General features: G+C 36.0%; 1 protein-coding gene and 1 long non-coding RNA gene across 3 annotated transcripts; both read right to left on the reverse strand.

Annotated features, from left to right (window-relative positions):
- Positions 1–421: 421 nt before the first annotated feature.
- Positions 422–17,043, reverse strand: LOC148862665 (sphere organelles protein-like protein). The gene is made up of 13 exons (XM_088977799.1): positions 16,523–17,043; positions 15,815–15,879; positions 15,441–15,716; positions 14,611–14,844; positions 13,287–13,356; positions 9,678–9,755; positions 7,620–7,764; positions 4,379–4,410; positions 3,794–3,991; positions 3,382–3,453; positions 3,122–3,274; positions 1,041–1,239; positions 422–942 (listed from the first exon to the last, which is right to left on the reverse strand). Exons 1-13 carry the CDS (start codon positions 16,709–16,711, stop codon positions 755–757), a joined length of 1,899 nt encoding a protein of 632 aa, XP_088833925.1. The 5' UTR covers positions 16,712–17,043; the 3' UTR covers positions 422–754.
- Positions 17,044–22,005: 4,962 nt separating this feature from the next.
- Positions 22,006–22,963, reverse strand: LOC148862666 (uncharacterized). Of its 2 annotated transcripts, none has more exons than XR_016110047.1 (2): positions 22,317–22,963; positions 22,006–22,118 (listed from the first exon to the last, which is right to left on the reverse strand). It is a non-coding gene; the product is annotated as an uncharacterized LOC148862666 (long non-coding RNA). The 2 variants fall into 2 exon arrangements; XR_016110046.1 differs by lacking the exon at positions 22,006–22,118 and adding an exon at positions 22,153–22,204.
- Between the last annotated feature and the right edge of the window lie 140 nt (positions 22,964–23,103).

Genomic DNA, 23,103 nt, shown 5'->3' on the forward strand with positions numbered 1-23,103 from the left:
GGTTTTAAATTTTAATATATACTGTATTAATAATACCAAGCCAAGGTCCTTGACTCCTGTATCTGACAAAGGTTTTTCACCTTGGAACTTGGAACTTGGAACTTGGAAATTGGGTTCTACACCAAACGCTCTTATTTCTTACACAATTCCACCCATAGTTTATATTAGGACCACCGAATTAGAAAGAATAAAGAAGAATATTCCAATCCAATTGCTTGAAAAAAAATGTTGACCAGATGCAAAACATGGTGCCAATATGCGTGCTACATGGAATCTATTACGTCACGAATTAAAATACCCCAAACCACTACACCTGGTCACAGGACACAGAGTGCTCTTACATGGAGCTAAAAAGCTAAAATAACATTTTAGCTCAAGCGGCTTCCAAACTTAAAATACAAGAATAGTGGCTGTACTCTTGTTATCCTTGAATCGTTTTTTTTTTTACTTTTATTAGTAATTTACTATAATATTTAAACAGAATTAGCAGCTAAAAATAATGTCAGGATATACATTATAACAGGAGTAAAGGTTAATAACCCAAAGGAATTCATTTTTCTAACACAATCACTAACTGTCATATTATATTACTGGGAATTGAGGAGATTGTTTCACTTCTATCAAAATTTCCACCGCCACTACACAATAGAAAATGAAGGCATCTACGCTCATAGGTGATCCTTAATTTTGTTGAAGCTCGCAAGTCTAAAGTCAACATCATTAGATATCTACCCATTTGGGAAAACAAGCTTCATTAATCATTCTCTGCCCTTAGTAGAGCCATGGTCGGGCCTAGTGCGCTGCTTCTCAAGGCTTTGTAGGACCATGCAGACTTTCCTGAACTCGTTTTAGTAGTCCAGCCATCCCTCTGTAACAGTTGTGTCTTCTTATCTTTTAAGGCCTGGCTGATCTCTTCCCAGACGTTTATCTGCTGCCCATTTCCTACAATAAGATGCTCCCTATTGAGATGAAACTCGGCACGTAATGTAAATCAATAACCAATTTAATAAAGATGTGATAGTTTTGAGTATGATAGGTACCTTTGACCCGGTCATCTATCTCCTTATTGTTGCTGTGTGGCCCCCCATCTGATACAGTGTCCTGATTGCTTGCAGGCCCACCTGATACCGTGCCCCGATTGTTCACAGGAACTGCATCACTCCCGCAGCTGACTTCGGTTGCAGGATTTAACTTGTCATGATGGACAACACGAACATCAACCAGAGATGCAAGATCAATCTGCACATTATACATGTCAAGGATAATATAAAGAAATGAAAAATTGGCACAGTTTGTAAGGTTGTACTATAAAGTGACGAGGTTTCAATAACATATATCCACAAGCCATAGTATTAACTGTAGAAACATATTTTTCCTACCTGATTTGTTAAATAACTCAAATTCTAACCAATTTGCACGTCAGTCGGTATAAATTCAGAAAAAAGAAACTCAACTGCCTTGTCCCAACTATATGGGGTTGACTACACAAATCCTCTCTGCCATTCTGTTTTTTCATTATCATATTCAGTATTAAGTAATGGGCCCTTAAATCATTTCTCACTACTTCAGCCCATATTCTTCTTGACCTGCCCCTAGCTCTTTTAGACCCTTCAACTTGTAAGAGATCACTTCCGCCTGTATATATACTTTTTCTCATTTTATCACCTATATGAGCTACTACTGTGTTCCTTCCAATAAGTTCACTTCTGATCATATCCTTTCTAACTTTCCAACTCATCCATCTTAACATTGGCATTTCACCAGATTTGTTTTTTAGACATTTTATTTCTTGACTGCCCAAAACTCGGCTCCACACAGCATTGCTAGCCTTGTCTATTTTATAAAATTTTCCTTTTAGCCTGAGAGGTATTCTACCAATACATAGGGCTCCATCTATACTCCATTTTGCCCATCCCACTCTAATTCTATGGGCAACATCCTCCTAAATGTCTCCCTTATCATGGATTATCAAACCAAGGTACGAAAAGAGGCCATATTGAGATGTCTCTTGGTCTTCAATTCTAAGTGTACCATCATCTCCACTCCTACTCCAATCTTGATTGTACCGCTAATCTCCACTACTATTCCCGTTTTTATTAAATTTACATTGCAATATTCTGTTTTAGTCTTATTTAAAACCTCTTGTTTCTATGGCATTTGTTCTTAAATCAATTTTGCATTTAATCCCTCTGCAGTTTCATTAATTAGTAGTATGTCATCATCAAACAGCATACACCATTGGACCACCTCTATGTTTAGTCAATTCATTATGACCAATATGTCCTAACATTTAGGTGGCATGGAATAAAATCACCAACGAACAACATAAATAAGTTGAAGATTTATTAGATATTATTATCTACAAGAAGAAATAAATGAATAGCATAGAAGCTAGGTAACTAGGAGTATTCAAGCATCTCCTTGATTTTCTCCTCTAATGTTGATGATAGCAATTAAGAAATTTAATAATAATACAAAAGTATTTTGTCTACATGAAAAGACACCTATATGTATATTTCTGACATAAAAAGGCATATATATGAATATGTAATTTCTAGACCATGTAATACCTCACAACATAATTTGTTGCACCACACAATGGATTTTGAAGACTAGAAAATTACATACAAAATTAGACCTAATGAAAATAGAAGGCTGTCCCTAGCAAACAATGTTCATTTAAAAGATGTGAATCACATATTGTGAACCTGAATATGAACCAAATGAACAGGTGAATCAAGGAAGTATGGTTTAAGCTTTCAATAAAGTTAAACCAACCGAGGGCTGGCTCGTTGGTGTGTTAGCTGGTTTGTTCCAGCGTTGATGCAGAATCGAATCCCGCAACCAGCACTTTGGGCAAAAAGGGGTCAAGGGGGAAGTTATTAATGGTGCATGGCACCAAATACCCAGAAAAAAAGCTAAAATTTTCAAGGGATTACATGGAATGCCATGTCCCCAGTCTACTAAAACAGTATATTGTCTTTCCTTTTGGTCTTTGAGTCAAAAGAAACATGCATTAAGAAATAGAAGAAAATACAAAAACACAATTCTCCCTTGCCAAGAATTTATAAAATCACCCAGCAAAGCCTTGGAGAAATATCATAATAAGTATAGCAAGTACCTCTAGAGAGCCATCTTCCTTGTAAAGGGAGGTATCCAACTGCATTTCAGATGCATCTCCATCTGCCTTCTGATCAGAAACAATAGGGTACTCTGAAACAGGTAACAGCATAACCATATTGGATCCAGAATCATACCATGATACTTTCCCAACCTACAGCAGAAAAATGGTATTGTCAAATACAACAATTTGTGTGTGTGTGTGTGTGTGTGTATATATATATTCCATAATGGTAAATGGTTAGCCAAAAGGTAGCATACTCGAAAAGGAGAAAGCTCAGGGCACCATGATGAAGATAGCTCAACAAGACGATATGCAATTACCTCACCTTCCTGCAGTAAAAAATAATGTCAATCTTCTACTGCTCTCATCTCGACTCGGAGGAAACAAAATTGTGGTTTATCATGAAATCCCTATATTTCACTAAAAGCATCCAGATTTAATACACAAATTGGAAACAAAGAAAGAGGCCAGTTAATATGATTCACTTACCACTATAAAGCCATAGCAGAGTCATGGAATGGGCAGACTATTAGACAATGAATTTATACTAAAAAAATGTTGTCCAACATGGACACTGTATCCAGTTGGAAGTGTCCATAACAGCATGATACAGTTAGGAGTGTCAATCCATGCCAGGTCTAAACAGTAAAGTGTGTAATAGCTACAAACCTTAGGCAAGCTAGCCAAGGTAGTAAGACTATCAAAGTCTATAGCCCCATCTGCAGTCTCCCCCTCGTCAGTAACCATCTCTTCAGTAGATTCTTGAATAGATTCCCTATAATCACTCCTTCCACAAAATAAGTTTTTCTCTCTACCCCATTTTTGACCTTTTTTCTTGCTGATGGTACCATTCCATTGAAAAGTCTCCTGAAACAATTCATGGTAATGGTTTCATCATATAGAAAATCAAAGACTACTAAAAAAAGATGGAGCGCAACAGAAAACATGAAAAATAGGAAAGAGGAAAAGAATTAGTCCAAATAAACATCAAATGCCTTATGCACTAAAAGCTTCATTAAAAAAAAAATTAGACTAATAAATAAAAAAATTAAGAAACATGTTATTTATAACGATGGAAAAAATGAATAAAGACAATAATGATGTAACTACTTATGTTACATTAACCTTTAGATAGACCCGTGAACAACAAACCCCGTTATTCAATTAGGATATAGGTTTGATAGACCTAAAAGACAGACAACAACAACAACAAATTGACACTGGAGATACTAATGAGAACAATAAGGAGCATACCACTTCATCTTGGTTTTGTTGGACAATTTTCTCTGTATCAACCAAAAGAAATACATAATATCAGGCATTTAGCATAAATACAGAACACAATTTTGAGATTTAAATAATTTGTTAGAACCAAACCTCAGAAACCCTTCAAGCACATGGGTTTCAGTTTCCTCTTCAATACAAATTAAGGTCATTAATTCCATAGTTCAGGCAGCCAGTAAACTGCCGGAAGTGAGAGAATTGAGTATTGAACTGAGTAACAATAACAAAGATATTACATCTTAAAAACAAATATGCCAGGATATATGCATGCCGGCACTCTTATGAACATAGATTGTAAAACTTGTATATGTATCTGCGAGATAAGATTTTATGTTCTGCACTTACATATACTTTTTTTATAGATGAAAGGAATTATCATTAATACAGATTAAGTGAGCATACAAACAACCTAAGAATACGCACAAGATGTGACCTCCTCTTTAAGGATGAAAGCAAAAACTCACACTAAACAGAAACCAATTTACAAAGTAGCCCAATACAAAGAAACCCTTGAAATCCCTTGTTTAGCAAGAGAATCAGCCAAAATATTTGTTGACCTGCTAACCCGCTGAAAACTAACTGACGTGTTTCTTGTAAAACATTTAACTCTTCTTAGGAGATCACTATAACCACAATTAACAGTATCCGGATTCAACAACCAACCCACAGCCCTTGTAGAGCCTCCAACTCCCACTGGTCCTGAGAATAAGGAAAGAATGCTGCTGCCCTTATCTCTCAAAATCCCTCCTATGCCTGAGGCTCCTGGATTACCAATTACCTTGACTACTCTCATCAAAGTTTAATTTCACAACACCCTATGGAGGGGGTAGCCAACTAGCTTGTATTCTGCACTTACATATACTGATATTAGGAGTGCAGCTCTGGTTAGCTCGGGTTAAGATTTTACCAGTGTTCGATGAACCAGAACGGACATAGAACCGGAACAGGGAGAGGTTCATGGGTCAGAGGTTCAACCACAGTCAAACCAGAGGTTGAACCGTGATGATGTGGCATATACATATATATTTTACAAGTCATATAAATACTACATATAATATGTTTCACAAATATAATTACACTTGCATGTGGTGGATAGGTGGCTTATTTTTAAGTTTGTAAAATAAATGACCAAGGTTCAAGCCTCCTAATTCACATTTTCTTCAAATGTGTGTATTAAAGCACTAAATACGTCAAAGAGGCACAAATAAATGCAAGCAAAGAGATGTATTGATGGTAACAAAATAATACATATAAATAAGAGGTCTTGGATTCAAGTCTTGTTATTAACATTTTGAAGTTTCTATTCATGTTATGACCCTAGTGGTTTCATAAAACCAGGACTGGTTCACCGGTTTTCCGGTTAAACCAGCCAGTTATCCAGTTTTTTCATGAATTACAGTTTTTAGTGTATGACCAAACCGGCCAAAGGGCCAGATCATGGTTTAACTAGTTTGACCAACTGGTTCAGTTTGGTTTTCTAAACAATGCATTTTACATTTTTTTGGGCTCAGGCCTTTGGACTAGGTCCATTCAAATTTTGACAGAAACCCAACCTGAGCCTGCCCAAGTTGTACCCCTAACTAACTATGATGTCTACTAAAGGGCCGAGTCATGATTTAACCGGTTCGACCACTGGCAGCCTGCCCTGCGAACCACTGGGCCTGGGCCTCGGGACAGGCTCCCCTCTTAGGGAATTCATGCCAAGCAGGCACATCCCACCAAGCACATGAAAGACTTATGATGAAACTAAACTACATGCCTAAAAAAGATTAGATTTCAATATCAAGGGGAGTATGGCAAGTCAGTTCTAAAAGGCACCATGGAACATGGATACATATAGAAGAAACACATAAATCATAGACATATACAGGAAAGTAGTTTATAAAAGGAGACATTGCTGAAAGACTTATTTCTCGTTTTTTTATCGTTAAGTGGGAAAGTAGTTTATAATAGTTTCAAACACCTAGGCAGAATTACGCACCACATAGGATAATTGAAGTTGGAACACCCCCAAAATACTAGAAACATCTTTTTGATGTTTCCCTCCAACACCCCCATCCATATAGCCCAATGCAAAATGTGGTGTTGCTGTTTCTAGTTAAATTTTCCCAACCAAATACATTTGTGTATGTTAGTCACATCACCTATGTGGCACTTACATGGAGTAAAACTGCAAATTCAATGACACAGTACCAAAGACCTCTAAATGAATAGAAATGAGGTATACCAAACGCAAAAGCAGTTACTTTAACTGCTTATAATAAGCAGTACAATACCTTTTCAGATTAATGCACACAATATGCAGCTTAGGTGAAAAAATTTTCAGTTACTAGAAATTCCAGTCCGAAAAACATTAGAAGCTCAGTAACATACGTCAAAAGTAAATGCACAATACTTTCAACTTATCCTTTTAAAGCATCTACAAAAAAGCAGCTATTATAAAATTTACAAATTACATGAATAGTTTAGTATGTCAAAATAAATAGATAATTAAAAATTGTAATGATAGTTTAAATTTTCTTTTAGCAATAAAGTTTATATATCTTAATATCTTTTTGAAACCTTAATATATTTATAACATAGTATTTTATTTCTATATGAATGCTTAGGTAGATCAATTCAAGAAAACTGATATGATTTATGAAATATTTAAGAATATTTGTAACTTTGATTTGTTTATGTTGTTACTAATTAAAACATAAATAAATAAAATCAATGAAGGAAAAGCATTATAAGCACGTCCATTGATATTCCTAGACAGATATAGATAATTGTAATGATAGTTTAAATTTTCTTTTAGCAATAAAGTTTATATATCTTAATATCTTTTTGAAACCTTAATATATTTATAACATAGTATTTTATTTCTATATGAATGCTTAGGTAGATCAATTCAAGAAAACTGATATGATTTATGAAATATTTAAGAATATTTGTAACTTTGATTTGTTTATGTTGTTACTAATTAAAACATAAATAAATAAAATCAATGAAGGAAAAGCATTATAAGCACGTCCATTGATATTCCTAGACAGATATAGATAAGAATTCTTGCCTTGTAGGCATATCTGATTTCCTCAAAACAACAGCAAGCAACACTATTCCCATTAAAGACCAACCAGAGGATCTTAATTTTCCACTCAGAAAACTTGATGAAAGAATCCACATGAGAGAACATTCTCTACAGAAATGAAAAATGACAGAACCAAACCTTTGCCAAGGGGCTCAAAGCGTATATGTCCTGGCCTAACTACTACAGGAACAACTTCATCATCCACATTTCCATCCTCCTCTGCTTCTTGATGTTTTGGGGATTGTTTTTGCGTATCTTTTTCAGGAATATTGTGCTGAATTAGCTGCTAGTCAAAAGATAGTAATCAGAAGACACACATTGTAATAATGACACCAAAGCTACAGTTTTGATTGGTATTGGTTGAGCACAATGGTCAGTTTTTTCTATAAACTTGTAGATGGCTGCATGCCTACAACACACACATGCACACATGAAGAATATTAAGTGTTCTCATGTATGATTCATTATCGAACAAGTCACTCACCTTCAAGAATGGGCAATCATTAGTCGCCCAGCCCAGCCAGGGGTATGGCTAGGCCCAAACCAAGGTTGTTCTGCATGCTACACAGGCCAGCTTAGCCAGGGCCCACTATAATCACATACAATGACAGACCAGGTGTGGGCTATATGCCTTAAGGCCCAGTAGGCTCCAACATGGCCCCAGTAATACGAAGTTACGAACAGACACACAGACATGCAAACATGCGGGATTACAATAATGGATTTTCTCGTATTTCATTTTTTTAAGTCTTAGTTTTAAGTAACAAAACCTACATTATCTGTTCTAAGCTGTGATCCATGACTGAGTTGAACAGTTCAGCAGTTTAAACACCCAGGTTGGACAAATTTTAACCAAGTCAATGGGTTTTTGGGCATTGACGGGTTTGGATTTGAAGTTTGAACCAGACCGTCTTGACCTCTGGATGATGGATCAAACGGTTCAACCATCCAGGTCAACAACGGGTTGATAGCACTGGTTAGAATGGGAAATGCTAGGGCCAGATACAAATTTACAACTGTTTTGAATAGGGGTGGACACAAACCAAGCTCTTCACAAGCAATTTAAGCTTGGCTCGTGAAAAGCTCGATCCGGCTAGATCTAAACCAAGCTTTGAGCTGATCTCAAGCCCAATATATAGGCTTGTTTACTAGTTGAGCCAAGCTCGAGCCTTATGAAGCTCGGTTTGTGAAGCTCGCAAGCCAAATCAAGCTTACATTATATATAATATTTTTTATTTTTATAAGTATAACAATAAATGATTTTTATATGTATAATGATAAATAATTTCTATATGTATAATAAGAAATAATTGTTTATATGTGCACCTTTTTATATATATAATCTTTATGCATATTTTTTAATTTTTATATGTATACTTTTTTACATATGTAATTGTTTATTTTTTATATGAAGCTTGGCTCACTATTGAGCTTGAGACGAGCCGAGCTCGAACATATGAGCTTTGAGTCAAGCAAAATTTGAACTTATGTTTCTAGCTCAAATCAAGCTGAAGCCCGAACTCGAGCCTCATGTTTTTCTACCAAGTTGAGCTCAAATAGCTCAGCTCGGCTTGAACCCATTCCTAGTTTTTTGATAAGTGAATCCACTCCTAGTTTTGAATAAGAATTTTTTTGATAAATTAATTTTGAATAAGAATTTGTGCAACTATAACTGTGACAATCTATGGCTATTTTGAACGATGATCTGTCCTACACTCCCAAGTCATTTGGAGCAATGTTTTAAAAATCAACCTGGAACTGGAACCTCTTCAGCCACTGGTTTCCGAGTCAGCAATTCAATCGTCCAGTTCGAACTGATATTCCATTGCAATTTAAAAAATAATATAAAAAAAAAACAGCCAAAAGCCATTGTCCAGGTAGAAGGGGTTGATGGTTCAAGCACCTGGGTCGACAGGTTGCTAACCAAGTTAACGGTTTTTGGCAAAATTCTGGTTCGGGGGTGAAACGGAACCAATTGACTAGATAGTTTCCAGGCCAAACAGCCAAACCGTCTGAGTCAACAACAGTTCAAAAACCATGATTTGGAGAGTAGTGTTGTACATTTTAACCTTCTGCTATTAATGATAAACATTGTTACTGGTAAAAAACGGGGAAAAATTCTAGAAAAAAATTTACATGAAAAAACAGTTACATTACATAACCTCCAAGCCTTTCTAAAAAGTAAAGGACAAATACCTCTTCCTTCTGGGATCTAACCAGCTCCCGTAACCATCTTCTTTTGGCTTTTTTGCGTCGAGCACTTCTGCTAGGGAGCTGCAAAAGCTCAGATGCAGATGTGATATATGGTGAAGTAGTTTTCGGGACAGGAGCAAGTACCAAAAAAAGTGAAATTTTTAAACAAATAAACATGTGCAAATAGAAAAACTTGAAAATTCATATACTTTCACATCAATAACAAGGACTTGGTGAATATTGTATATAGGTCATTACTTAATGCAGTGGTAGTTTGGTAAGACTTAATGAAAAATCAGTGCCATAAAAGCATACAAAAATTTTAAAACACAAATCTTGAACCTCCTATTTACCTTTGGGCTGTATTTGGTTTGAAAATAAAAGGTAGAGAAACCTGCACAAACCTTGTATAGGTTTCCCTACCTTTTCTTTCAAACCAAACAAAGCCTTGACGGTTGCTCCCTTGGGAACCCAGTGCTTTGTTTTGGTGGACCATTTAGAGGCTATGCAGGAGAAATCATATTAATCCACTCAGGGCCAATATATGTGCTTGGGTTCCCTCCCTCTAACAGCTAACTTTTAGAGGGTGAGTTCTCCTAAGACACATATCATATTCACTGGAAGCTCTATCCTCAAACAAAGTCTCAAGTAGGTATGAAGTTATTGCTAATAAGAAAAAGTTTTTCCCACACCCAACCTTGCTGATCTATTTAATGTCAAATTCATTTATCTAGGAATCCATCTAAAATGGAATGACAAATAGGAAAAAATATATACTGATCTCATTGTGATAGTGAGCTGAGTCCCACATACCTTTGCCAAACCCAGTACTCCATCTAAATGCATTAGCTGCATCTCCTTCAGTAGTCAAGAAGGTGCAATGTAGTCATTTATCAATATATGTTTGGGCACGGAAAGTGCCCCTCCAAAGTGGCTTTCCTGGTTTAGACTGCATCCCTTAGCAAATGTATCACGAAAGATAAGCCGAGCAGAAGAGGCAATCACGTTACTTGTCTTGACTGCCTCCTTTACATTTCCACTCAGGAATCCATTGATTATTTCTGAACTTCCCGGTGAGCAGGCTCATTTGGAACCATTTTCTAACAATCTTCATCTGAACTGAATCTTTCCTAGCTTTGTTACTGGTATTTTGCATAGTTGGCTCATGGATGGACTTTCTTGGCAATGGTAAAATCATTTGCTGTATGCTGCCAGCGGCTGTTTTTTGGTCTATTTAGTCTGAGAGGAACAGCACAATTTTTGAAGGCAAATCTCTCAAATTGATGAAATTATACATAACATGATAGCAAAGATCTCTTGGGAAAAGGCATCTAAGGTTCCAACTGAAACCTCTTTTGTACTTACATCTATATTATGCATTTGCTGGGGGTTTTCTCCATATGTTCAACTCCATTCAAGTTAACTAAACCAAATGCATAACAATTTCCAACCATTTGGATTAGCCATAGATATTTTGTTTTGCCATTCCAGTCTATTTAGGATCTGAATATTTTAAAGTTTTGAATCCTCAAACTCTTCCCAAAACTTAAGATATAGGTGGGTGATGGGATTAGGATTCAGGTTTTGCTATACAAAGAAGACATGGTTCAGGCTTGTTAAAGATTAGCCAACAAAGTGGTATTTGTCATCCAATGACTTGAAAGGAACTTAAATGATTAGGAGATTTATCATGGCTGTTTTAAATTCAATAAGCAACTTAAAATTCTGAACATTTCTGTGTTCATTTATGGGCCCACTGCTTGGAGATATTTGGTGCTCATTGGTACATTACTGAGAGAGAGAGAGAGAGAGAGTTTACTAATGTGAATCCTCTGAGCTTATCTTTTGAACAACCCATTCTTTCCAACATACAACAATATTGATAGAGGGCATCTAACCATTATCTTAAGATCCCATGGACCCCAATAATAGCCCATGAGACAGTTAGGATGGCCCACAAAAAAAATTGTTCCCCACTATTTCTCTCCAATATGGGCCAGTTAGACTTTTCTGACATTATTCTTTAAGATCTCATATAGTAAGGGAAATACTTTTAGAAGGGCTCATCACACAGGCAACCCAAAGGCTGCAAAAGGTTTAGATCATCTTCAAATTTGAATTAGTTCATGCTTTGTTATCTTTAACAGATCCAGAAACTTTATTAATCAGAATAAAAGGAAGAAATACAGTAAAAGATATATCCAATGTTGAGTGCAGAGAACCACCTGGTCCACCCTAATTTCAAGTGTTTTCATGCCACACAACCTTCTTGATGGAAGAAAAGATCAAAAGCATAGATCTGAGTAAGCAAGATTCAAAAACTCAACCAAATAACCCAATCAATCAGCCCTAAAAGATCATTTACTTCTTTTACCAGTCTCTGACATTAAAATCTGCAATCGTAAATCCTTATTACTTGCTATCTAAACCCTAAGACTACTATTATGAGCCCCAACCATAAGATCAAATATCCACAAGAAGCATCCTACATTAAATATCTGTATCTGATACTTTCAGGTTAAAAATAAAAGCAACGAAAAAAAAAAAAAGTATAAGCCATGACATTATATACGGAAGAATTAAGCATATAACAGTTTAAAATAAGTAAATACAATTTTTATTTACCTTCAAAAAAAAAAGAGTAAACAGATAGCAGTTTAAACCTAAGATGTACAGATACAAATACTAAAACAGATATGGGAAACAGAAAATGACTCCTCATTCCAAGACACAGATCCAACCATAGAGGTATGGATATCCCATTTAATAAAAGATCTACTATGCTTTGAATTTAGTTTTTTTTCTAATATAAATATGATTTCAATGCTTATACCTTGTCACATTCAATTTAAACTTTAAAAAATCTATAAAAATTTCTTAGTCTGATTTGTTAAAATATAATAGGCTAAAGGGCATGCTTTTGAAGTGTCCTTACAAATTGCAATATCTAGCATCATGCCAGGCATGTAGCATGGATCCAAGCAACAAAAACTCTTCAAAAATTTTAAAGAAAAGTAATCTGAACAACCTTTTGTTTAGATGAGATATTTGCATAGATTTACAATCACACCAGGTCAAGGTGATGCAGTCATATTTTTCATTCCAGGATCATGTTTTTTGGATTTTTTGTTTCCTTCACTATCATTAGGACAGGCCCATTTCCTATCTTATGCTTTTTTTCTCATAATGAAGTGATGAATGTCAAACAAAAACTTACGATTTTTCATAATTCTAAACTTGATCGAGTAAAAATAAATTGTTTCAATTGGCAATCTACTGATTTGCTTTCAGAGCTAAGATTTTCTACATTCTTCCACTAATGCATCCTCCCTGCAAAATAGCTTTTAAGTTTTAAAGGCTTTTCATGAATTAATTAAGTCTATCCTTTTTGACCTATGTGCTCATATGAGGTTTGAATCAATTCATGGCAATATCTTCACAGAGCTTCTTTATGTTAGTTAAGCAATAAACAGATTTCTCCAGTGCTGTCATAACCTTGCAGCTTCTCAAAGTGAAACTTACATGAACTACAATTTCAGTAAAGGAAGAACCCATCTTGTTATTCTTAAAAAAAATAATAATAACCCAGATATCAATTAGGCTAAAACAAACCTTTCTGATTCCCTCTGGAACATGAGAACCATCAACACCTTCGGCATCATTTTCTTGAAGTTGACCACATCTGCACAATTGAAATGGAGATTCAGAAGCATTTATTGGGCTAGAATAAGAATAGGATAAGGAGTCAGGAGGCATTAATTGAGTGAATTACTGCAAGAGTGGCTCATTGGGCCAAGACCATGGAATATTCTCAATTTTCTCAACAGATGGCATTATTAGGAAGTGGAGAGAAGTGGCAACTACTCCATCTAAAAAGAGTACAGGCTACAAGAGTTGGATTCCACCTGAAAGAGGGTCCTTAAAATTAAACTTCAATGGAAACAGTAGGCGCAATCCGGGGATTTTAGGAGTTGGGGTAGCTTTTAGAAACAAGGAAGGTAATATTGTTGCTTTGTTTTCAGGTCCAATAGGAATGGGAGACTCCCTAAGGGCTGAAGCTATGACAGTCATGGAAGGTGTGCAAAGGGCAAAATAGATGAATGTGGAAAGGTTGATTATTGAAGGAGATTCAAAATTGGTGGTTGGGTGGTTGCAAAACGGAAAGGCTACAATGTGGTGCTACGGTAATGAAGCAAAAAAGTTCAGGTGGTTACCGAGAGATATGGAGGTGAGTGTTTCTTGGATCCCAAGGGAAGCTATTAGCTTGGTAGATGCTCTAGCAAAGCGCACATACAGGGAGGGGAGGACAAATGTTTTGGGCACAATTATAACTCAATTGTAAGAACGACTAAAGGGTACTCAAAGGGGTAGAGATAAGACTCCCTGTCACTACAAGAGAGATTGTGCATAGATTAATCTCTTGCAATTAATGAAATTCTAACAGTTATTGATAAAAAAAAAAAAAAATAGATGCAGTCTAGAACCCAAGAGTGGAAATCTTCCACCACTTGAAAAGGTCAGATAAGAGGATATGTATCAGTAAACATCATGGAAACAGAAACGTGAAACCAGAATGTAAGGCATCACACTTAGAGGAAGGACTAGAAAGAAGCCTATGATTTTATGAAAACATGCTACAAGTTTCATATAAAAGATGCATAAATGAAGTGTATGTACAAGCATACTGATGCAGGCAATGGTCATACAAAGATAGGAACAATAATATGCAATTTGCTTATCAGCAATTACATGCAAATTCCAGAGCCTCCGACAATGATGTTGACATTTTAAAAGAAAAGGGAAAACTAACCGGCAAGCATGGGATAATTTATTATACATAATAATTACTCAATATGAAAATTCAAGTATATTCACTAGTTCTTATCAACAATCTAAATCCATGAAATCAAATATGAAAATAAATGACAGAACCTACCTCTCTTCGTTGGATGTAGACTCACAGTAGTTAATCCTTTCATCAATTTCAGGAGCACTTATAACATCTGATTTTCCACATTTATTGGAGAATTTATTCTTCTTTTGAATATTTTTTGGGGAGACAACTCCATTGAGATGACCACTTTCATTTTTCTCTATATCAACATCACATTCAACACCTTTGGGAACCACTGGACATTTTTCCTCGCTAGTAGACTTAGCTTTCTTCCTCCTGTAATTTAGGGAATCATATATGTGGCGAAATACATACCAAAATAATTGCACTGTTATTAAACATCTAAAAGCTGCTAAAAATATTTCAAACCAAAAATGTACAGCAGCTCTGCACAATCACAGAAATGAGAAACTTGTTAGACAAAATGCAGCACATTATGCAACTAGTATCAATATCAATACAATAGCAGATATGGTCAAGAATTTATAAAGGAAAACTGCAGGAACATTCCACTTCTATAAAGTTTACATCAATATGTGCATATATGTTATGGAGAGACCAGCAACTCATTTCAAATACAAACTCAATATTTTCTTTTGTTATAACTTAACAATCTTAGTGATGCAAGCTAATTTAGATTAAAAGACTAAACACAGCCAGGAAATATCAGGTAAACTAATCACAGATGATGTAATATTTGCAATTAATTATAGTACAAAAGCATCATGTATAACTGCTAACAAGAGAAGATACAATAAGATACTAGTAGAAAACTTTCAGCATATTTATAATCTTATATAAGTAGCACTCCCAAATCAGAGATCATAGAGATTGGGAGAATCCTTATAAGACAGAAGGACATGAAGAAATACTTTGAATTCTGGATTTTCTTTGATGATTTCCTTTTCTTTGAGATTTTTTGCCCACTTGATGTATTTTCCACATGCAGTGTATCTTCAATGCGATCATCTTCCTCCTCTTCAGGTTCACTTTGGTAGCCACCAGACTCTTTCTCAAATTCCTCAAAAGCTAGAAGCTTCACCCCTGTAAGCAAAGGTCGCTTCTCCACAATTTCAGAATCCTCTGCATAATTTTTCTTTTCTTCCAGCCTGGATATCTCTGTTAATGTATCTCCTTTCTTTTTCACCCTGGTATTAACATCAGAACATTATAATTTGAAAAAAATTAGAGAAAAGAGTGCATTGTAACATATACATCCGTAGATTACAAAATATTCATAATTAACCTGATAATGTCTTTGTCTTTTAAAATTTGGGTTGATTCAAATGGTGGTAAAACGAATCCATCCATCTGCAAGTAGAACAGAACAGAATGTTTAATTATACGTACGTAACCAGTCAAAAGGAAGAAAGGCAATCCGTATACCATGAAACTTGGATCATTTTTAAACATCAAACGTTAATAGGAAATCTGGAAATGTCCAAAGAAAAAACATGTGTTTTCGTCAGTCTTGGCAGAATTCTTTTCTGGATAATGCCATTCGGATATTTGCCATTAAACAACAAAAAGTATTAACGAGTTTCCACGGGCGCGTGCATATGGGATATTGTTGTCGTGGATTGCTTAGCTTTACTGAGGGATGTTTGGTAATTAGCTTCCCAAGACCATGTAGTCGGTAGTCACCCAACATTACCAACTAGGCAACTACTCAAGTTAGCTATATTTGTTAGTTCGTTTTTCCTCCGATGATAACTTAAAGTCCTGCAATGACCGCCGAAATTTCTCAGGCCTAACCCTTAAAGCACAAAGAAAATACCCAATTCGAGAAACCAGATATACTCAACATTAAATGGAGAAGAACAAAACAGATATATCCTACAGATAGGCAACTGTGAGACCTTAGTCCCAGCAATAGAATGATGTCACCATATTCATTTTTTCGGTGATTGTTGTTGAGGATGAAATTATAAAAGAGACGAAGAAAGATACTTACGGAGAGGAGGAGGCCATTAGGGCAAGATTCTTCGAGATCGAAAGTGCGAATTAGATAAGACGAGAGATCGGAGACGGTTTCATGTTCGGGCTTTAGAAGAAGCCAGCATCTCTTCAGCCCATTTGACCTCTGAGATTTGTTGAGAAGATGATGATCGCCGAAAAGCAAACGGAGTCTCACACTCCCCATGCAGATTCAGGTAGAGAGGGGATAGTGAACTACTGGACTCCACTGTGCAAGGCTATGAGTGAACAACAATACACTAAAGTCTGCTCTGTGTTTGTTGACGGCTTGACGCTTAAACCCCTCGAGTGAGATTTAATGTTCTATCTTCTATGCACATCCACTTGGCTCATGCTCACCAAAATACGCGTCCTTGTGTGGGGAGAAGAACTGCGATTTGGCGGGAGCTTGTTAAAAATGGATCCAAAGGAGGACAGAGGAGTTTGGACTTTAGTCCATTTGCTAAAAATGGACCAGTTTGATTTTGAATATTAAGTATTAACATCGCACAAATTCCCAAAAGCCACCTTAGCGTAAGAATGTTTATGGGCCGGCCATGCGTGAGGTAGTAGCTGACTTTAGAGCTGTTTAGGCCCGGCCTGATCCGCGCCCCAGGTCTGATAGCATATGCCACGGCCTAGCCTGGTGCAGGCGGGATTTGAATAGTTGATCTCAATTCTCCTTTAATTCAGAAAGAGACCTTATTATTAGTAAGCGTTTTTATTCATGTTTTTTTATTTTTCAAAATGATCATTTTAGTTATAAAAATCTATTATTAAAAGATGTATTTTTGTTTCATTCAAGTATTGATAATTTTTTCTTATATATGAAAGTTATTTATTCACGTAGGAGATGGATATCAAGAAAATAGATTTTCCCTAGTTCCCACATAAATCTGAGAAAAAAAAAGAATATAAATTTCTTGGGAGATATGAACCAATATCCCATAGACCAACTCCCCCCCCCTCTCAAAATCCCAAAAATGAACACCCCCTTAATAAAACCATATTTTAAAAATAAATCAAAGTTTAAGTTTATAAGCCAGTGCAAAGGAAAAATTATGTAAGTGGACAATTATGATAATTTGGATTTAATTTTTATGACCAGACCTAAGGTTGTAGAACAGGTGAGATTTCCTTCCTAATTAGCTTATTCAATGTGAATACATTTGTTGATGGTGGGCCAAACTTTTCAGAATATCTATTGGCAATTGAAAGTTCACTCGACCAAAAGATCAGAACCAAAAAAAAAAGAAAACACCTAGATCTTCTACCTACTATCATTCCCATATCTCTACCCAAAGAACACCATTGTCCATTGTCGTGTATTGGAAACATTTCCTCATGAATGGTAAAGTAGATATTTCTATAGCACAGCTATAATATCTTGTGGGTACAGATGTGGGTAAATAGGTTTGTGGACAGTAACACTTAAGGCCTTGACTCTCAAGTGCAACACTTAATATCATAAACTTTCGAAAATATATACACAAACCTAACATCATTGCCCAGCATTACCATTTGATATCAAAATTACCAAGTTGCCCATTATCTTTTGATTTATTTAAGATTAATACCACAACTTAAGGGAAAATCAAACAAATTGCAAAAACAATTTAAGAGGATGTAATGGTTGTAATGGTTGTACTAGCAGGGATACAAACATATCATATTGGATTCAAATCAAGTTATATTCAGATCTAGTTTGGCATTGTTCATGTCAAATCCGATCCGATCAAATCTGATAGGCCTTGGTTTGAATTCGAATCATAGCAATAAGTTAGATCTTCGAATCTGATATGATCCGTCTTGTTTTCTTTAAAAATTAATAAATTATTAAAAGAAAAATAAAATATACCAATTTAAATAAATAAAAAACAAAAAATACAAGTATTTTTTAATTATGTTCATCATATATATACATGTTTTTATTAAAAAAGATAAATAATATAACAATTTTATAAAAATGTAATATAAATAAATAAATAACACATATATATGTATTATATATATATACTTTTTGTATAAATATATAACATATATCAAATCGTATCTTCTTGGGGTCAAATGGGGGTGATCCAAATACAATTCGATCCGAATAGGGGTGACTCGAATTTGACCAAATAAGATTGGATCTCAAACTGAATCGTGATCTGATCCATTTGCACCCCTATACTAGGATGGAACATTGCTCTACATAACCCTCGTGCAAGTCCATCCACGAAGAAAGATCTTCTGAATCTAAGATGAATCGGGTGACACCACTGAATTCTCAAAAGTTATAGTCTGTTTGTTTCCTCTTAACTCTTGTCTCTTAAGAGGGATCTTTTAACTTCAAGGAAAAAAAAAAGGTTGTTCATTTCCTCTTATCTCTTAAAGTGCAATCATACAACTTTTTTGTTTTCCAATAATACCCCCAACAAGACAAAAAAATATCATAAATAGGGTCAAAATGGATACTTGATAATTTAATTTTCATAATTCATAACAACATTCTCTAAATTAAGAGTTCAGAGGAAATAAAAGTTCATCAATACCAATATACTTCTTAATGTAATTATTTCACTTTTAGATATTAGACTTCAAAGCAAATAAACGGGCTCTTAGTGTACTCCAAATCGGAATTTAGAATATTTATGTCATTGAATTCTCTAAAGTTAGTGTAAATGATTAGACGCTTCTATGGGTCATATGCAATATTTTGATTGGAGCATGTTCAACAACAATGCCTTAAAAATAGAAATAGAGGTCATCCCACAAACAAAAATACATGGGCAAAAAGGGGGCCAAAATCTAAAATTGATTAGACGAGGGGCTAATAAATGGGGCCAATAAGGGGGGGGGGGGGCAACCATTGGGTGAAGAGTATGGGAGGGGGGAATTTTACAAAAAATATTGTATTACAAATGGAAATTTCTAGATTGGGGGGCGGGGGGTGGGATGTTTTTTTTTTTTTTTTTTTTTTTTGTGGAAACAATTGTACTAGTAAATTTAGAGGCATTTCATCAACAGTCGATGGTGAGAATGGGGCAAATGGGTTTCAAAAATTCGATCACCCAATAGTAACAAGATGATTTTGGTTGGGACCCTATGGCACCTCCCAAAAGACCGCTTGGGACTTTGATCACTATTCCCAACCCGCTTATTGGCATGCCAATTGAACTATTCAAACCGTCATCCGGTCAAGATTTCAGGTTCAATTTTAGTAAAATCTACTAGATGGTCAATAACCATTTTCGAATGGTTGGACCATTTACCCGTTCAACCTGGTGACTGAGTCATGTGTTGCACAATAAATGTGTATGCAAACTTCGGGAGGTCATAACTTTGCAACCCAATGTCTGAATGGGGTGATTTTTTTTTTTTTTATTTTGGGTAACTTTTTAGGTCTATGCATCCCAAAGCACCACAAAATTACAATATAAAAAATTAAATCATAATTAAAAAGCATAAGTTAAATACAAAATAATACATATATTACATATAAAATATAATTGTATATTATTTTATTGATAAAATATGCATTTATATATACCACACACACACACACACACACACACACACATATATATATATATATAAACCAGTGACTTCTAACCCATATGCAAAAATGGTTCGGCCTTTAGGTCAAATTTTTAAACCATGCCTTTGATGTTGCCCTCTTTTGCTTACATGGTTGCAATGCCAAGTTCAATTTCCACACACAAAAAAAAAAACAGAAATTCCTCATGGAGGTTTTCTTACATAGTCATAAATTTAAGCTGCTACAACATAGGTTGTAAATGAGAATCCATAGAGGGAGCATTTAGATCTTTTACTGCTGGATGCTGGAGCACCCTTCACCTTCACCCTTCTTTGGTGAAGGAAGATAGAGATTCCCTGATAGTTTAGCTAATTGACTAGCTATACTCTTATTGTTTACATATTGTCTTAAAGTATAAATAGGTTTTCCGACAATTGTCATTGTCATTACTCATTAAACATTGATGAAAACAAGTAAAAGTCAAACTTACCCTTCATTATTTCTCAAAATTTCAACAAAACAATATATCAAAGTTACCCTCCAATCTCAAGCGTCAATTAATCGATCACCTATCATGCATCAGCCATGGCGGTCTACCACCTTATACCAACCACATTGTCGAGGGAGCTAACGGATGGTTCTTCAACCCCACTACCAACACCCTCGTCACCGATTGCACCAAATGGGTTGCTACTCAAACCTTCAACCTCGGAGACTATCTCAGTAACCTAACATATCTTTCTCTCTCTCTTTGGTAATTAGGGTGATAAGATCAGGGAGTTGTTCACGATGGTTGTGTTGCTTGTAAAAGTGGAGCCTACTTACCAACCTCAACTAGTCGCTTCCTCCGCCCTACACCAAGCCTCAAATTACTGAGGATTGGAGCTTATAACCGGTCATTTATTTATGGCAGTGATCTTTCGAATAGGATAAATCTTCTAAAGAATATTGGGATAAAGAGCTAGAAACAAGCTAGGAACGAGTGGATTCTTTAGTAGCACATTGGGAAAATGATCAATCCATTATCATTGCATTATGGACAGCGGTTGGGCCATCCATCACAATATATCCATGAGTAGGCCATCGCATGAGCCACCAGAGTGACTAGTTGGGACTCCTGGCAAGGGCACCTAGAACTTCCATTGTTTGTGCAAGCTCACCACCTCGTTGACTCCTCCGATGTATCTCCCCTTTGCAAGAATGACTAAGACTCCTTGCAATAGTGGTTTAAAACCTCCCTTATCATTGACCATTCGGGCGACACCACCATATACTCCAAGTGTGGCCTCGTCCTCAAATGTCAGAGGATCTTGAGTTGGGGTTTAAACATGATTTGCTCATTGTCAATGATTTTTGGGCGGGTGTTCAAAGATTTATGTGATTTCAGTGAGATTCCACTTTGTGGATTTGAGGAGCACTGAAGAATTGGTGTGGATCGCCGAACCCTTTCCGCTACCACCATGAGATAGTTTATATTTAGGAGATTCCACGATTCAAACCAAAGAAGTATGGAATTTGAAGCTCATTTTCCATGTTGAAACTGACGTGCTCGGTCCTCCTCTCTTCCCAACTAGAATTACCCTTTTAAAGTTGTAATTATGCGCCAACGAAGATGGAGACAATGATGAAGAGCATCCCTATTTTTTGATCTTGCAAGTCCTCCAAGTAGACCCTATATACTTCGATTATGTCTCTACATTATCCATTGTTTTCACAAATTATCTTCAAACATTATAGTCTACTAATCCACGGAGCCTCTCTCCCTCACACCCGAACAGTTCCAATCGTTCCACAGGAAGGCCTTCACTTGACTCATCACCATAGGGTATATTGTTAGTTTTTTTCTCCAGTTAGAAAATGGCATTTTAGGGATTTTTAAAAATTTATCAGTCACCTGATGTTACATATGAGTGGAGTGTGATGAGAAATTAACGGTAATGGAGATTTTAGACAATTGTAAAAAAACTTAAGGATACTTTAATCTTCCTTAATAGGGCTACACAATCTTCATTTGTTTTGGTTCCCTAATCTTCGAAAACTTTTTCCCAGCTTATGTCAAGTGAGTGCGGGGCTGCAAAGTGCAAACGGATCAAATCAAATTCAAATTGGGTGTAAACAAGAAAAAACCATTATCCAATTCGATTCATACAAGTCACCCTGTAAACAAAAACAATGGCGGCCAAGAAAATTAAAACCCCAAAACACAAAACCACACAATGGTGGCTACAGATAAAGAGAAAAGCAAAAACCCCATAAATCAGAAGTGTACCATTTCTCAATCCGATGTTGGATTCTTCGGTGTTAATATTGTAGGGAACTCCTTCATAATGGATTCTTGCTCTTCAATGTCAAGCCAATTAGGTTGCTGATGTAGAAATCGGTCGACCCACTAGATCTTGATGCCTCTACTGCCATGATTTTAGCAATAGAAGCAAATACAAGGAGACATACAGAGAGTTATTATTTGTAGCGAATAGAGAGAACCTTGGCATTTTCCTTCTCCACAACAGGTGGCATGAGGAGACCGATGAACATTGCCAGAGAGCTATTCTTCGTTGGGAACGTTGCCAGAGACTCAATCATTGTAAACGGGAGGCAATGAGAGTTGGTTGTGGGGCTTCAATTTTCTATGACTCTCTTTCTCACCGAGGTCACACCATTTCGGCGCGACCACTTGTCCTTGATTTTGGGAACTGGCATCACGCGGTTTTCCTTCCCATCTCGATGAACAAACACCAAAAAATAAGAATGTAATGGCCATTTTCGCATCTCAGTCGCAGAAACCAAACAGACCCTAGACTATGTTTGGTTTGAAGGAAAATGTAGGAAAAGGAAGAGAAAACAGGGAAACCTATAAATAGCCTTACATTTTCTTTCCTTTTCTTACCTTTTCCTTCAAACCAGACATAACCGTAAGGTACTCAACTTACACTGGAAAATTAAACCCCTCGTGTCTCTGTCCACAAAGTACAGTACCTATCTTTAATGGGACGAATTTGGTCTTCACATATGGGCGCTTTAAAGGCACATTCACCTTGCATTGCACAATGAATAAT

The sequence above is a fragment of the Nelumbo lutea genome, chromosome 3, assembly GCF_056320005.1.
Source record: "Nelumbo lutea isolate HS-2025 chromosome 3, American lotus-T2T, whole genome shotgun sequence".
NCBI lineage: Eukaryota > Viridiplantae > Streptophyta > Magnoliopsida > Proteales > Nelumbonaceae > Nelumbo > Nelumbo lutea.

Excerpts from the sequence above, each read along its gene's own strand:
- LOC148862665 (XM_088977799.1), bottom strand. The coding sequence starts at position 16,711 with ATGGGGAGTGTGAGACTCCGTTTGCTTTTCGGCGATCATCATCTTCTC. Across the intron at positions 9,756-13,286 it reads TTCCAGAGGGAATCAGAAAG|CTCCCTAGCAGAAGTGCTCG; the intron begins GTTTGTTTTAGC and ends GAGCTTTTGCAG. Across the intron at positions 7,765-9,677 it reads TTAGATCCCAGAAGGAAGAG|CTAATTCAGCACAATATTCC; the intron begins GTATTTGTCCTT and ends TTTGACTAGCAG.